The sequence below is a fragment of the Dipteris shenzhenensis genome, chromosome 11 (genome assembly GCF_047967505.1).
Source record: "Dipteris shenzhenensis isolate YYH24624 ecotype China chromosome 11, Dip_SZ_1.0, whole genome shotgun sequence".
Lineage (NCBI taxonomy): Eukaryota > Viridiplantae > Streptophyta > Polypodiopsida > Gleicheniales > Dipteridaceae > Dipteris > Dipteris shenzhenensis.
The window spans coordinates 35,609,341-35,624,328 of NC_141606.1; the positions used below are offsets into that span (position 1 = coordinate 35,609,341).

A 14,988-nucleotide genomic window follows, 5' to 3' on the forward strand; every position below is an offset into this window, starting at 1 on the left:
TAATAGATTGAATTGCATTTGTTGGAATAAATTGGATACAATAGACCTACAAGGATACAATAGATCTACTTAGAAGTCTTTTCTTTGGTGGGGGGGGGGGTGGAGCTGTGTATAGAGGGGCCCAACCCTTAGTCACCTAGCCACTCCAATGACCTCTCCCCAAAAGATGGATCTGGGGTATTGGAGATTGCTATCACCAAGGCTCCATATACCTTGGAGTTAGGCAATGGATTTCGTCTATGGGATTATGCCATTAACAGCCATTTGTCAATCACGGGTGAGGTTCTATTATCCCTCTCCGTTTTACCACTTAGGCACTCATGATTGCACATTTCAACGAGGAGTATGGATGACAATTGGGATCAGCTCCAAAATGATTCTCCATTAATTCAGTGCAATCCCTCAATGAATTAAAATCCAAAGTAAGAGATTGACTTTTCTATTCTTGAGGGAACTTTAGAGTCTCCTCCAAGAAGACCCTTGAATCTTCAAGGTAACCTGAAAACCCTTTCAATGATGAGTTTTGGGAGTTCTCCAACCTTTGGCAATGATATGAAACTTCCTAGCATTACTTGCTATAAAATCAGTGAGGGAAAGGCCCTACAGAGTTACCCCCCAGTGCTGCAATCCATTTTGACTTGCCTTGATCCCACTGAAGAAAGACATGGTCCACATGACAAAGACGTGGCTCCAAAACCATCTCTAATCAATGGAAAAAAAGCCCCCTCCTAGCATAGCTCCTTGATGAGCTATGTTGTGAGGGGGTGGGGTGGGGATTTTACTTATTTAAAAAAAAGACACCTCCTAACATAGCTCGCTGGCAAGCTATGGCAAGAGGGTGCATAAAAGAATTTGCTTTCTTATGAAAGGCGACTCATGATTCGGGCAGCACTTCGTCTCAGGTAGCAGGTCGATCGGCACCAACAATTGGGACAGAGCTTTGATATGGATTGGAGCTAGAGCTTTGAGGCTAGAGCTAGGTCGCAGCTAGAGTTGGAGCTTTGATTCGGGCTGGAGCTGAGAGAGAGAGAGAGAGAGAGAGAGAGAGAGAGAGAGAGAGAGAGAGAGAGAGAGAGTCACAGGAAGGGAGGGGAGGGAAGAGAGGGGAAGATAAAGACATTTAAAAGGAAGCAGGAGGGGGCATAAAAGAAATTTATCTCTCATGAAAGATGACTTATGATTCGGGCAATACTTTGTTTCAGGTAGTAAATCGATTTGTGAGTCGGTACCAACAATCGGGACAAAGCTTTGATACGGATTGAAACTCAGTTTTGAGGCTAGAGCTAGGTTGGAGCTTTGATTCGAATGAGGTGCTCCAACTACTTCCTCGGGAGCATCTTCGTGAAGACGCGTGAGATGTTGTCGGCTATCAGACAATACATCAGCTCCATGATATCATCAATATAAAGCTCTCGTATGAAGTGGTACCGGACTTGATGTGCTTCATCCGTGCATGGAACATAGGGTTCTTGGTGATAGCAATGCAACTTTGGTTGTCGCACATGATCACTGTCGCATCCTCCTGAGTCACGTCCAAATCCACCTGAGCCACAACGTCTCGCATGTTGTTGTGGATGCAGCCATGTACTCTGCCTCTGTCAATGAAAGGGCAACATAAGGTTGTTTATTGCTTAGCCATGAGATAGCCCTTGATGCAAGTATGAGACAATATGTTGTAGTTGATCTTCTGGTGTCACCATCACCTGCCCAATCACGATCACAGAATCCACCTAACTCGATGCCTTTACTATATGAAATGTCATAGGTGCATGTACCCTTCTAGTACCTCAGCACATCATGCTTGCCTCCCAATGGGCCTTCCTGGGTTTTTGGCAGAGAATTGGCAGAGTATCCCTGCTACAAAGGAAATATCTGGCTTGGTGTTGGTGAGATAAAGTAGACTTGGTGATAAGGATAAGGTCGTCCACGTATAGGATAAGTACCAGCCGTGTTGACCCCAATAAGCTTTCGAAAGACGTCTCCCTCGCAACATGGTCGAACCTGTCTCTGTGACGGTCTTATGCTTCTTCTCAGCATCCCCATTCAGTTATGCGCAAGCTGTAGTAAGTCACCGCTTGGTCTGTGCTTCTTGAAGAATCCATTGAACTCCATAGAATTGAACTCCCCCCCCCCTTTGTTTGTGCGGAAGGCTTTGACTGCCTCCCTGGTCTCTTTTTCTACCTGAGCCTTCCATTCCTTGAATTTCTCATAAGCCTGAAACTTCTTGGCCAGGAAATATGTCCAGGTCATCCAACTAAAATCATCCACAAATAAAAGAGAATAACACGAACCTACAAATGAATTTGTCGGCATCGGGCCGCAGATATTGGAGTGAACCAACTCTAGCGGCTTCTTGGCCCGTGATGAGGCCTCCTGTGGCAACTTGTCCCTTTGTTGCTTGCCCTCCAAGCGAGCCCTGCAAACACGATCATTGCCTACAATCGGTGGGAGTCCATCCACCATCTTGGACTTCTACATCTCGGCTAGAGTTCCATAATTGACGTGACCAAATCGCTCATGCCATAAGCCCTAGAGGGCTAGCCTGAAGCACCTGTGCTACTACATCTTCTGAATCAAACATTGCCTGAAAAAACTTCCACCCAAGAGCTGAACATCTGATAAATGCTTGGAGAGGTCAGGAGGTAAGGTAAAAAGCATCCAATCATAGGTGTTACTTCTCGAGGGTGGTATCCATGGATGCCTGTGACAAGGGTGTGGAACTTTCTTGTTCCACACCTTTTTGAAGCTGTTGCAACTCGTCTTTGAAAAATGGGCAAGCTCTCACGGCCAATGGCGCGGAAGAAGGATCGGCTGAATGGGTAGCCATTCACTATTATTGGGTGGAAGGTTGACTTTAAAACTTTTGGAAGTCCATCAGCACTTGCAAGCATCAACTAGGGAAGGAAAACTAAGCTGAAAAGCAGATGAAAGCATGAGAGAAAGATTGATTCTATGCACTTGTCCATGGGATCTCTTGAAACTTCTATCTTTTGTACTATAAACATAACTTCTCCTACTTATATTTCCGGGAGGCACAATCCATAGGAACAGTGGCGGAGGCAGGAAAGGCATCCCAAAAATTGGTATGGGAACAAGAACTGTAATTGAATGGACAAGGAACATCCCATCATGCTCACCCATTACACATGACATGTTCATGTTGTGCTCCCTATGTATGTATACGAAGCCAGCAAAATGATTGATGAGCAAAAGCAAAATGGAGATTTTCCCTGGACCATGTGGTGTCATAAATGTGTTGCATACTGTGTCACAGTCCAAGAGGATTGCCAAATATGAGTGTGTTCCCAAGTTTCTGCGGAGTCTTCAATATTTCATCTCTTAAACAAAAGGTAAACCCTGTGGTTCAGAAAGAAGCCTTGAGGCTAGATAAATATTGAATGAGCTAGATGACTTCAACTCCCATTAAGATGTCAAGATTTGCGTCTAATATAGAAATTCTGCAATGGAACTTCCTTAATTGTTTTAAGTATGAGATTCCATTTACAAAATTTAAACCAAGAACTCTAGAATGTCATTTGATAGTCGCGCTCCAGAGCAAGACCCATAATTAGGTGAAGGTTCCACCTATTTGTGTGTGTATCCTAAACACATTCCCAAGTCTCCAAAGTTTTCCAGATTTTAAGAACATAATTACACATGATGAAAGCCATCATGTTCCATGCAGCCTATCAAATATGGTTACCCTTGTCACCCAATAGGAGTGATATGAGCACCTCAATTCTTTTAATCTTGTTCTGTGAATCACAGAAACTGGTTCAACACCATCAGGGCACCATCAGCCCCCACCCTTGCCTGTTACAGATGGTCCAAAATGAAGTAGGTCTATTTGTGCTTCATATGGATATTTCTTTCCGAATCCCATTGCCCTCAGACATGAGGCAGGCCTGCTCTAGCGTTTCAAACTGTAGGTTAAACTGTGCAACTTTCAACATTTATCTCTGCCAATGCAAACAAAAAACAAATTTGTAATTTGGGGGAATGTGTCATATCTAGTTGTACAAAATACAATGGAAATGGGTCATATGTAGTTGTACGAAATACAATGGAAACAAAATATCTCCTCAGTTGCTGACCAGGATATGATCGAGAGCTGGTAGAAACTCTACTTGGTGAGTTACAAGAACAACAGTCTTGTCTCTCAGTGCTCCCAAGACGCAATCCTGTATACCACATGTATTACTTTCAAGTTCAGTATAAAATAGATATTGAAAGATAAACATGATGTTGAATGGATCGTTGTTATCAAGTTCTCAAAAGCACCTACTGAAGCAAGCCTTACATGGAACAGAATAGAAGCTGTGTGTGCATCCACTGCACTGAATGGATCATCCAATACATAGATGTCTGCATCATTGTAGACTGCCCTGGCAAGCTGAATTCTCTGTTTTTGACCACCACTCAGATTCATGCCTCTTTCCCCAATTTCAGTCAGATCACCATGATGAAAGTTTGCAATATCCTCTTCCAAGGCACAGGATTGGATCGTTTTCTTATAATGTACGTCATCCATTGACTTTCCAAATAAGATGTTGTCTCTGACTGTGCCGGATTGAATCCAAGCTGATTGGGCAACATAAGCAATCCGTCCAGATACACGAACCTGCAATAAACGGACATTTAAAAAAGTGATAAGTAACTCACTTTTGACACTCTAACAAAGAAGTGGCAATTGGTAATTCATTTTGCAGTGTAATTAATATCCATGATTCAAAAGCGCTGTACTTCTGAGAGTCACCAGTGACTCACAGTTCCAGATAATCTAGGGACCTCTCCTAGAATGGAGTGAAGAAGAGTTGACTTCCCGGAACCTATGGTCCCACACACAGCAATTTTCTCCTTATATACGACTTGTATGTTAATTCCCTTCAAAGTAGGTTTGTTTTCAAGCTCAGGGTTCCAGCTCAGCATACAGTCTTCCATTTTTATGGCATATTCAGATTCTGCAATCCTTTCAACAGCATCTGTTTGCAATTCGTCAGCTTGCAAAAAGTTGTCAATACGCTTTAAGGAAACTCTGGCTTGAATGAATGCTGCAAATACTTCTGGAACCATTCGCACTGGTTCTTGAATAATGCGTAATGTTGCAAGAACAGTAAATATAGTGGTGGCAGTGAGGTTCTTTTTTAGAAAGATACAAGAAAAAAGTATAACTGAACCTGCGATTATGGGCGTCATCCAATAAATGACTGCACCATAAGCTCTTGTTTTTTGACCTTTTTCTAGCCAGTGAAACTCTTTTTCTCTGAGCTTATCGATACGATCTTTGAATTTGTCTTCCCATGCTTGTAACTTGATAACTTTCATACCACTCAGGACCTCTGTTGTTGCTCTCATTCTCTCATCCTGTGCCTGCATCAATCGATTTTGACAAGTCTGCAGCAGCTTAGCTCGAGGAGAGCTAATGAGAATTAGTAGGAAAATTGCTAATAACCCTGGAACAGTGGCTAGTCCGACTGCGGTAAAGAAAATTATTGTAGCCATAGACATCTGCAAAGGGACAATCCACGCCCAATGCACCCACCAGCAAAAATCGCCTACACGATATGCATCAGTCCCTATGTAATTGGCAATCTCGCCTGTACCGTGCTTGCGCTTTCCAAGGCTAGAAAGGCACAATTCTTTCTGATGAACTGCGGTGATCAATGTGGACCGAATTTTCATTCCCAAACGCCGAGCTCCAAAATACCAGTGCCTCTGAGACAATGACTCAATTGACTTGACTATAAAAAGTCCCCCTACCAGCACATATCCTTCATTCTTATACAGCTTGTTTCCACCTGCATAATCTACAAAGAAACGGACGAGAAGAGGTGCAGCAGTCACAGAAAGTGTTCTGCTGAATGCACAAAATCCTGTAAAGAGCAGCTCTTTTGAGTAGCACTGGGCTAAGAGACATAAAATTGATCGCCTGCTTGATGCTGAATTATTTTTCTGTGACTCCCATAATTCTGAAAAGGCACGATAGTTAGTTTCACACTGGTCTTCTGGGGCAATAAGAGGCACATCTGTAAATTCTAGAGGCCTTGAGTAGCCAAGTTCCAGGAGGGAATTCATCCAAGAGAAGGTTACACGATTTATGAAGCCTGCTTTCTTCTCTAATGTAATGCTCGTATACGAGTTGTCTTCAACTGGAGACTTTAATAACAATGGCTCCAAAAATTCTCTTGTTGCCAAATCCGATGAATGTGATTGTTCTAGTGCACATGCAAGTAAGAGAAAACATATTGGCCAACTTGCCAGAATGACTCCTCCATAAAGGGTGAGACATTTTCCTTGAAAAAGATCCCAGAAAGATAGAGAAGCCATCAGAGTCCCGATTAAGAAAATGGCAATCCAGCAAAATTTAACAGCCACACTTTTCTTTCTTTCTTTCAATAGGATTGCAGCAACAAACCATGTCAATCCATGGAACGTATAGAATAGTACATCATGATTTGCGACTTGGTTTTGATTGATAAGCTTGGAATAGAGTAACCACATGACGATCCCCCAGTTTCCAAATAAAGCAAGAGTGGAAAGCAGAAAAGAGAGAGTATTCAATTTTGACCGAGAAAAGAAGGAACTCTCCTGGAATTGTGCCCTTTTCCATCTCAATTTCTGGTATAGTGCAAGAAGGGAAAGGAGAAGGATTAAAGCAATATATAGAATACATGCAACACCTTGTTGCAAACATGTTTTAAGTATTGAATCGCTGTCAATTTCACTGCATTGCTTGGGAAACGTTTTATTTTGTATCGAAGGATACCGACCACAAAGCAGCATCAATGGCCCTGCATCAATGACCAACTTTTGTATACTGAGTTTTCTTAGTACTTTCAAAGGAGTCCACAAATTTAACTTGCAGGAAAGACGATAAGATAAACTTACAAAAAGGCCAAAAGGCAGGACCAAGGAACAGTGTTAAAATGTTGATCTATTAAGTTTAATGATGTTCAATGTTAATCACCTGTCAAAAGGTTGGCTGCTGCCATTGCTTTTTAATTGATAAAAGCATCCAATCAGCTAATTGCAGAACCAGGAGCATCTGCAGAAACTGCAATAACCAATAATGCATGTCCTTTTGTTTCAGAAAGCCACATAAAATAACCATCATCTCTGAACATTGATGGAATATTCATGTTTTATAGTAGTACCTAACGCAAAACTTGTCGATCTCTCTCTCTCTCTCTCTCTAAGCTCACTAGCTTGCATCAGATGCCAATTTCATCTCTTATCATGCGCGTGAATGCACACCACACTCACTCGCATGCACAAACAAAGAGAAACTTGCACACACCCTGTGTATTCCTGCACATACAAGTTCTCGCCACACCCCGTCACATACAAGTTCATGTGCGTGATGCACATGGCCCACACCTAACACACATGCATTGTGCGTCCCATGTTCTGCTTGCAAGTCACTACACCAACTGTCCACCTTCTATCACTGCACCAGCTGTCCACCTTCTATTGATTGTGGTACTGAAATAGCCAAAATTGTGATTAGCTGTAGTGCACGCAAAGCTGTCGCCAATCATCTGTGGCTGTTTCTTACATGGAATGTCACTTACCACCACAGCACCTTTCCTGGTCGCCGGAGTGCAGGCGTACGCACATAACTGTATACAGATTTGCATAAACGTGCACAGATGTGCACGCACTTTTGACGGTTGCTCCATAGTGTAGTGGTAGATGATTGAACCTCAGCCATTGTGCACGAAGGTGCAGGGTTTAAATTGAGCGCAGGGGAATCTGCACAGAAGGTTTTATGCACTTCACACCAAGCTACACGTAATATTTTGTACCTTGGTGCACCTCATCAGAAAGAACATTATTTACACTGGGCTATCGTCATTCCTACGAGCATGTGAAAATGAAAAGGACAACCGCTCCTACTTTGAAGGTTGTCTACAGCATGGAGGGGACTAGATGTTTAGACACACGTGTCAATTGAGATTGCAGTGATTATTGAGATAACGAGCGGCCGTCGTTATTTGTATCGATTGAAAAGGAGCATCAAAATGGAAGTAACATTAAACCGACGATAGGACTTCATTGAACAGAATCAACTGATCGTGGCAAGTGGCTCCATCAACCGTGAAATGGTGGAAAGGCGAGGAGCTTGCAACGCAAAACTTCATCTTAGCTGCAGGTGTCCCGGTAGGAACAGGCCGCATTCCGCTAGGCGAGGTGCAATGACAAAGCCGACGATTAACAGGCTTCTAAATGGAGGACTATCATACTAAACGGAGACTCTAGAATCGTGAAATGAAAAAGACTTAGCCGTGCTTTGAAGAGGCCTCGTTCTCAATCAAGTTGTGTCTAGCTCGATCCTCAAAATCAACCTCGCAATCGCGGGATTAATGGGAATCCATACCTCCGGATGGGCAGCTCAAACAGTCCAGGCTCCAGATTCCAGCAAAGTTTTCTGTCCATTCAATGTGAGCTTCTCAAAGAGGATTGCACGTAGTCGACAGAGTATAACCTCTGCCAATGTGACTTTCTAAGCTGGATCAAACGCTTCAAATTCATCTTAGTAGAGAGTCTTTGCTCTTGCTTTCACTGTGCTCTATAGTCATAGTTAAGCTCAATATGGCTATAAACGACGCGACTGGCAGGTCTTCCTGATTCTCGATGGTGATAATGAGCGGGAAGCAGCTGATCGCAGGGCTGAAAGCTGGAGAACATGGCGGGTGCTGCAAGTTTCGGTACCTTTCACAATCAGAATTTCTTTTTCGCAGAAGCTCGCTTTACAAATATCATTCACGAAGGCACGTGGGTCATTTTCAGAGACACTGAATTCAATGTGATCCGACTAGAGGAATCCAGGAACAGCGATTTCTCCAACGTCTCTCAGTGGTGCTAATCGCATAGCCTGAATACTGAATCATGACAAGTTAATTGTAGGGAGCGAATTGTAAATTCTTCGAGAGGAGTTGTTTTACTCAGCAAGCTTCATTGTATACGTTGCTAAATACGGAGGATGCAATGCTGATCACTGCTATGTGGTCCGCTGCAACTTGTCTGCGTACAACCCATTAACTGAACATGATTGAATTTGATCCTTGAAAAACCTATTGATTCTCGTTTGTGCAGATACTAGTGATCTAGTGAATAGAAGATATCGGTGCTGCTGCTTCTGGTTGTGAATCACAATCAAGTAGCAAGCAGCCGCGATGTACTATGCCAACGTTTCCATCAACTTGTATGGGAAAACAAATTTGGGTTTCGAGTAGAATTTGGACACCCCGTCAAATCATCTACTGCATCCAGAAGTTGAAAGTCACCTCTGCTACTGCATGCGGTGCTGCAGGTCTGCCGGCGATCGATGAGAAGTCCAAATCATGACAGTGCGCGATGATCTACTGGTGCGCACGTTTGCAAAGAACGATGGGCAACGGACAAACCAAACCGATTAGAATTTAGAGAAGACACAAAAACAAAAGAAACTAGTGTCGCTATGGAGCTGGTCGCTACCGCTACAGAATCGCGAATCGCAAACCATACAGATGTGGGGATGACAAGCTGCCAGCCTAAAAGAAACGAACTCAAGAGCATCTCGAGAGCTTGTGGATTGAATATCCTCGCAAGATCCGATTCAAGAATATTCTGTCTTTATCATTTGAAAATTATGTAAAAAGCGCAAACGCAGCGAATCTCTTTTGGCACGGGCACCCACATTGCAATTCGAGGGTTTCAAAATTTCGGAAGGTACGCTCGACCTCCTCCCCCCGGAACGTCCAACATGACATGTGGCCCCCCCTCTCCAGGGGGCAGTCCGGAGATTAATTCATGACATGTGACCCCCCCTCTCCACGGGGAAGTCCGCCTCTTCCCCCATAAAATGGCGCCCTCTCGCCATTTTATGCCTACAGCTCCCTCCCCACCCTTCACCCCCCCCCCCCAACAACCATCCTCTCGAGTCTCGACCCTGCTCCCTTCTCTCCACCCCTTCTCAACCCCTCTGCCTCCCTTTTTCTTCCTCCCGTGCCCCTTCCTCTCATGCCCCCCCCCCCCCCCCCCCCCCCTTCCTTGCCTTGTTCCTTCTTTCTCAGCCTCTCTCGCTCTCCTTTCAGCCTCCTTCATGCATTCTCAACCCCTTCTCTTCCTTTGCCACCTCCTCCTTTCCCCTCTTCTCTTTCTTTCCCCCCTTTAATTTTTGCTAATATTGCTCGGCACCCAATGTTGACTTCTCATCTTCCCTATTTCTTTGAAGTATTTTTAAATGTTCTTGCCACCACAATGGGCACTTAGCCTTGGTGTAGTTACCATTGCAAAATTAACAATGACTTTGTGAAGGTCCTTGGTTCTTGTCTTTCTCATTTTTGCCTTTACTGCTACCTTGCTCAAGTTTTATTGGTTGTGCTTCCTTACTCATGAACTTGATTCACTTCTAGCATCTTCTTTTTAGCATACCATAAGGTGGACTCATCATGCCCATGCTTAGAACAAATCCCATTGTACTTTGTGGACTGTAGTCATCTTCTGTGTGTCCTTTCTTGGAGCACTTGTTGAATCATCTCTCTTCCTGACTCAGCTTCTCTCTGAAGCTCATTTGTTTCAATTTATCAAGCTTGGTGATTGAGGCATCATTGTCATCACTTGCTTCAGTCTTCTTTTTGGAGGGTGCACTCTATTTTAGGCTTGAAACATGTTGCTCAATGACCAACAAAAAACACTGTGCATTTCTCCTTGCCGTGAAGTACCAGCCATGATCAATAAATCTATTAATGACCCTAACCTTGGGAGCCATAGATTGTGGCATGATTTCCTTTGTTAATGACCTTTGGAGCTAGAGACTTTGCCATGATTTCCTACAAATTTATATTGTTTACATTAGAACTGAATTCATTGCAAATTTATATTATTTACATTAGAACTTATTTCATGGAGATGTAAAAAAGAGCATCGAGATGTAAAAAAGCGAGTGTGTAACTATCTAAAAAACGTGTGTCTAACTACCTAAGTCTTTTGAAGTCAGAAATCCCTCCTTAGTACTACTAACCAAAGTGTAACAACTATCCTAGCAATAATTCTATGTCGATAGCATCAGTCATCCATAGCATTCTTCCTTTTTCTTTATTTTAATATTTGCTTTAACATGAAAGTTGAAAAACTTTATTCTAAATTTTCTTTTTGGATTTTATTTTCATTTAAAAAAAAAATTAAAAAAAAGTAACTTAAGTGAAGTTAATTTCTTTAAAAGAAATAAAGAGAGAATTTTTTTTAAAATGTATTTATTGTTTTTTTAATAAAATAGAGGAAGTTTTTTTTAATAAAAAAATTAACTTAACTAAGCTTAAACTAACTAAAGTTAAATTATAATGTTTTTTAAGAGATTTTTTAATTTTAATGTGTTTATTATTATTTAAATAAAATAGAGGAAGGGGAAATTTTTAACGCTAGCATGTTAGGAGGGGTCTTTAATTAACTGAATCTTCCCTCCCTCGCGACCTGCTACGCGCGCTGTAGGTTGGGAAGGGGGGGGCTTTAAACTTAAACTTAATTAATCTCATCCCCCCTGTCCCAACCTGTGGCACACGTCGCAAGTTGGGAGGGGGGGGCTTTAAACTTGAACTTAATTCATCTTACCCCCCCTCTCCCCAACCTGCAGCACATGCCGCAGGTTAATCGAGGGGGGGGGGCTTTAAAGTTAATTAATCTTACCCCCCCTCCCAACATGTGGCGCACGTCGCAGGTTGGAATGGGGGTACCCCTTACCAACCGTACGACGCCCATCCCATGCCACTCCACTCCACCTATCACCGTCACATCGCTCCTTGTGTCGTACCGCTCCACCTACCACCACTGAAAGGAGGGAGGAGGAGAGGGAAAGGAGGAGGAGGAGAAGGAGGGACATGAGGAGGAGGGAGAGGAGGAGGAGGAGGAGGAGAAAGGAGAGGAGTCGGCGGCAGCTCACAGTGACGGTAAAGGAGGGGCAGTGAAGAAGGAGGAGGGTGCCGCCAGAAGTAGGGGCGGCAGACAAAAGGGAGGAGGAGGAGGGAGGAGGAGGGGAGACGGGAGGAGAGGAGGAGAGAGGGGTGGAGTAGGCGACGGCTTGAAGGAGGAGGGGGAGGAGAGAAGGAAAGAGAAGGGAGGAGGAGGGGAGGAAGGAGAAGAGGAGCAAGGGAGGGAGAGAGGGAAGAGGAGGGAGGGAGGGATTACCAAGGAGGAGGAGGAGGTTGTGTGTGGAGATTTGAAAAAGTGAAGAGAACGAGGAAGGAGGAGTATTATATAGAACAAGATATGAGATAATTAGGGTTAGGGCACGTTTAGGTATTTTTTGAGGATAAGTATAAGTATGATAATCTTCATTAGTTTTCCTCATTCCTCAACTTTTCATTGTTCTCTCTTCATTTCAACCTGTTGCTCAAATTCACAAAATTTTCCAAATGTCGTAACAGGTGAATGTCTTCCCAACCTATTGCGTACATGTTACCTTCTTCCTTTTATTTTAAAATTTGAACTCTCTTCTAATCTATTACAACATGTTGCCCTTTTTGCTTTTATTTTAATTTCTCAACTCTCTTCTAACCTATTGGTACAACAACAAACTAAAATCAAATTATATTAAATTAAAAAATACTTTCAAATTAAATTATTAAAATGATATTAATATAATTGAAATACTATTATATAATATAATAAATATTAATACTAAGAAATAATAATATTCTAAATAATATTATATCATTTTAAAATGCATAACATCATTTATAATATTAAAATGTTTGAGATTATAATATAGTATAATAATATTTTACTATGATAAATAATATTATATAAACATATATAATAATAATTTATTCATATACATTTTTAAATAAAAATATAAATAGAAAGATTGTTTTTAATAATAATAATAATATCAAACTTCCTTTTGGGTGGATCCAACCTATCGCTCAAATCATCTTCTCTAGTGATTTTGGGTTGGGTGCATCCAACTTGTTGCACAAATCACTATAAAATATTGATTTGAGCAACAGGTGAGGTGCACCCCCAGTCTATTGCTCAAGCAACAGGTTGTGTGCACCTCAACCTCTTGGTTGAGAAAATTGAAAATTTTCTCAACCTATTACTTAAATCAAGATAGTTTACAGATTATTGCTTACAATTTAGGGTTATCTCACAACTTGTTGCTTAAATCAAGACATTTTATAGATTATTGCTTGCATTTTCGAGTTTTGCTAGGGTTTAAGATTTAGGATCTAAGATTTAGGATTTAAGGTCTAGGGTTTAAGGTCTAGGTTTTAGGGTCTAGGGGCAAGGGTTAAGGGTATAGTGTTCAGGGTCTAGGGTTTAAAGTCTAGGGTGTAGGGTGTAGGGTTTAAGGTTGAGTCTAGGGTTTAGGATTTACGATCTAGGGTTTAAGGTCTAGGGTCTAGGGTTTAGGGTTTAGGGTCTACGATCTAGGTTTTAAGCAAGTGGACATGAGTCTATTCAAATATGTTTTTCTCGAATAGCAAGCTTGATCAATCATCTTAGCACAACTCCAGATGACAAGTCACTCAAGCCTGATTGATTACAAGAGGTACTCAAATTGATCTCTAATCTCCAGAGATAGTCAATCCAACAAAATACATAAAGAAAATTGTTAAACCGAGCTATTCAATGAAGAGGAAGAACACACCAAGAAAAAGAAAAAGGACAAGCAGTCCAAAATGTTGAGAGTTGTGGTGCCGTGAGCACAAGTAGAGCAAAGGTATGAGTAAAGGGTAAGCTGCCACATGGCATGGAGGAGATATCCCACATGTGAGCAAGCATATGGATGTAAGTACCCTCACCTATAAAAGGGAGGTTCATTTGAAGTATTATCAATCAAGCACTTTGCACTATCTCAAGATTCTCTTTATGAGTCCAAGCTAATCTATCTTGGAACCTAATTGACTTGAGTACATGTCATGAGCACTCTCTTCATCATGTTTCCACATAGGTTCCATCCACCTTAGAGTGCTCCATAGATCTTGAGACATACATGTTTTGTCCTGGTATCAGAGCATAGGTTTAGCTCTCCTAGTTTAGCTCATTAGTAGTTCACTAGGATTGCTCCCATTCCTAGATTACTTCTAGGCTTGCCTTAGAAGAACATGTTTTCTCCTAGGTTAGTTTTAGTTTTTAGTTTTTTAGATTGAAAGAATTCCCTCCATGAAAATTTGAGATATTTTCGTTCTTGTGTGTGAGAGAGAGAGATAGATTCATGTTCATGCCTCGGGGGGGTCACTATGTATAAACCCTCTATATCACGTGCGTTCAAGGCCTATATTTAAAATCCCTTATTTGTAAAATTTTTCATTAATAAAATGTATCCCTTTTTAATACAAATCTGTAAATTTTTTCCAAAACTATTTTAAATAGTTCCTTATGTATATTTATTTCTGTAAATTTTAGGAATAAAAAATATCCTTCTTTTGAACTCACGTGATAGGGTTACATATGTTGAGTGACCCCCCCGAGGTTCATGCCTCTTGAGTGATTGTTCATGTTAGAGATTTGCTAAGAGATCCTTGTGTTTGAGAGAGATTTGAGAGAAAATCTTTAGAGAGGGAGAGAGAGCCCGAAGCTCTACCAAACCCCACACATCTAAGCTTTTCCTACATGCAACCTCGGCCAAAATGCAAGCAACGAGCTCCTCAGCCAAGCTCTACAAATAAGCTCCTCTACAATGGCAACAAACTGCATCCTCAGCCTTCCTACAGATGACCTACACAACCAATGATTAGCTGGTGCAGATAAGCTCTCCATCGGCAGAAGCAGTGACGCCACAGCCTCTTCACCGCACCCTAGCAGAGCCGAGCTTCTACAGGCTCACAACCAACAAAGATGCAGCATACATGACCTCACACAGCCCACGACTCCGCAGCTCTTCCATTTGCTAGTTGCTAGTCAACAGTACCTTCTCGAGCAACCACCACGGGCTTCATATCCAAGACGGGCTTTCTCAACACACAGCCCTTCTATAGCTCTAGGCTTCAAGACCGGATCCCTATG

At 42.0% G+C, this 14,988-nt stretch overlaps 1 protein-coding gene across 2 annotated transcripts in view; it reads right to left on the reverse strand.

The window, feature by feature from the left end:
* Positions 1 to 8,666, reverse strand: part of LOC147896958 (ABC transporter C family member 8-like) — a 212,276-nt gene extending 203,610 nt beyond the window's left edge. The window contains exons 1-5 of one of the 2 annotated variants that reach the window (XM_087381667.1): positions 8,378 to 8,666; positions 6,968 to 7,054; positions 4,768 to 6,791; positions 4,301 to 4,621; positions 4,095 to 4,181 (exon numbers count right to left, since the gene is read on the reverse strand). In XM_087381667.1, the coding sequence (XP_087237793.1) occupies positions 4,095 to 4,181; positions 4,301 to 4,621; positions 4,768 to 6,791; positions 6,968 to 6,992 (2,457 nt within the window). In that variant the 5' untranslated portion in view covers positions 6,993 to 7,054; positions 8,378 to 8,666. The remainder of the gene's footprint in view (positions 1 to 4,094; positions 4,182 to 4,300; positions 4,622 to 4,767; positions 6,792 to 6,967; positions 7,055 to 8,377) is intronic. The other variant, XM_087381668.1, reaches the window with a different exon arrangement.
* Positions 8,667 to 14,988: the final 6,322 nt, after the last annotated feature.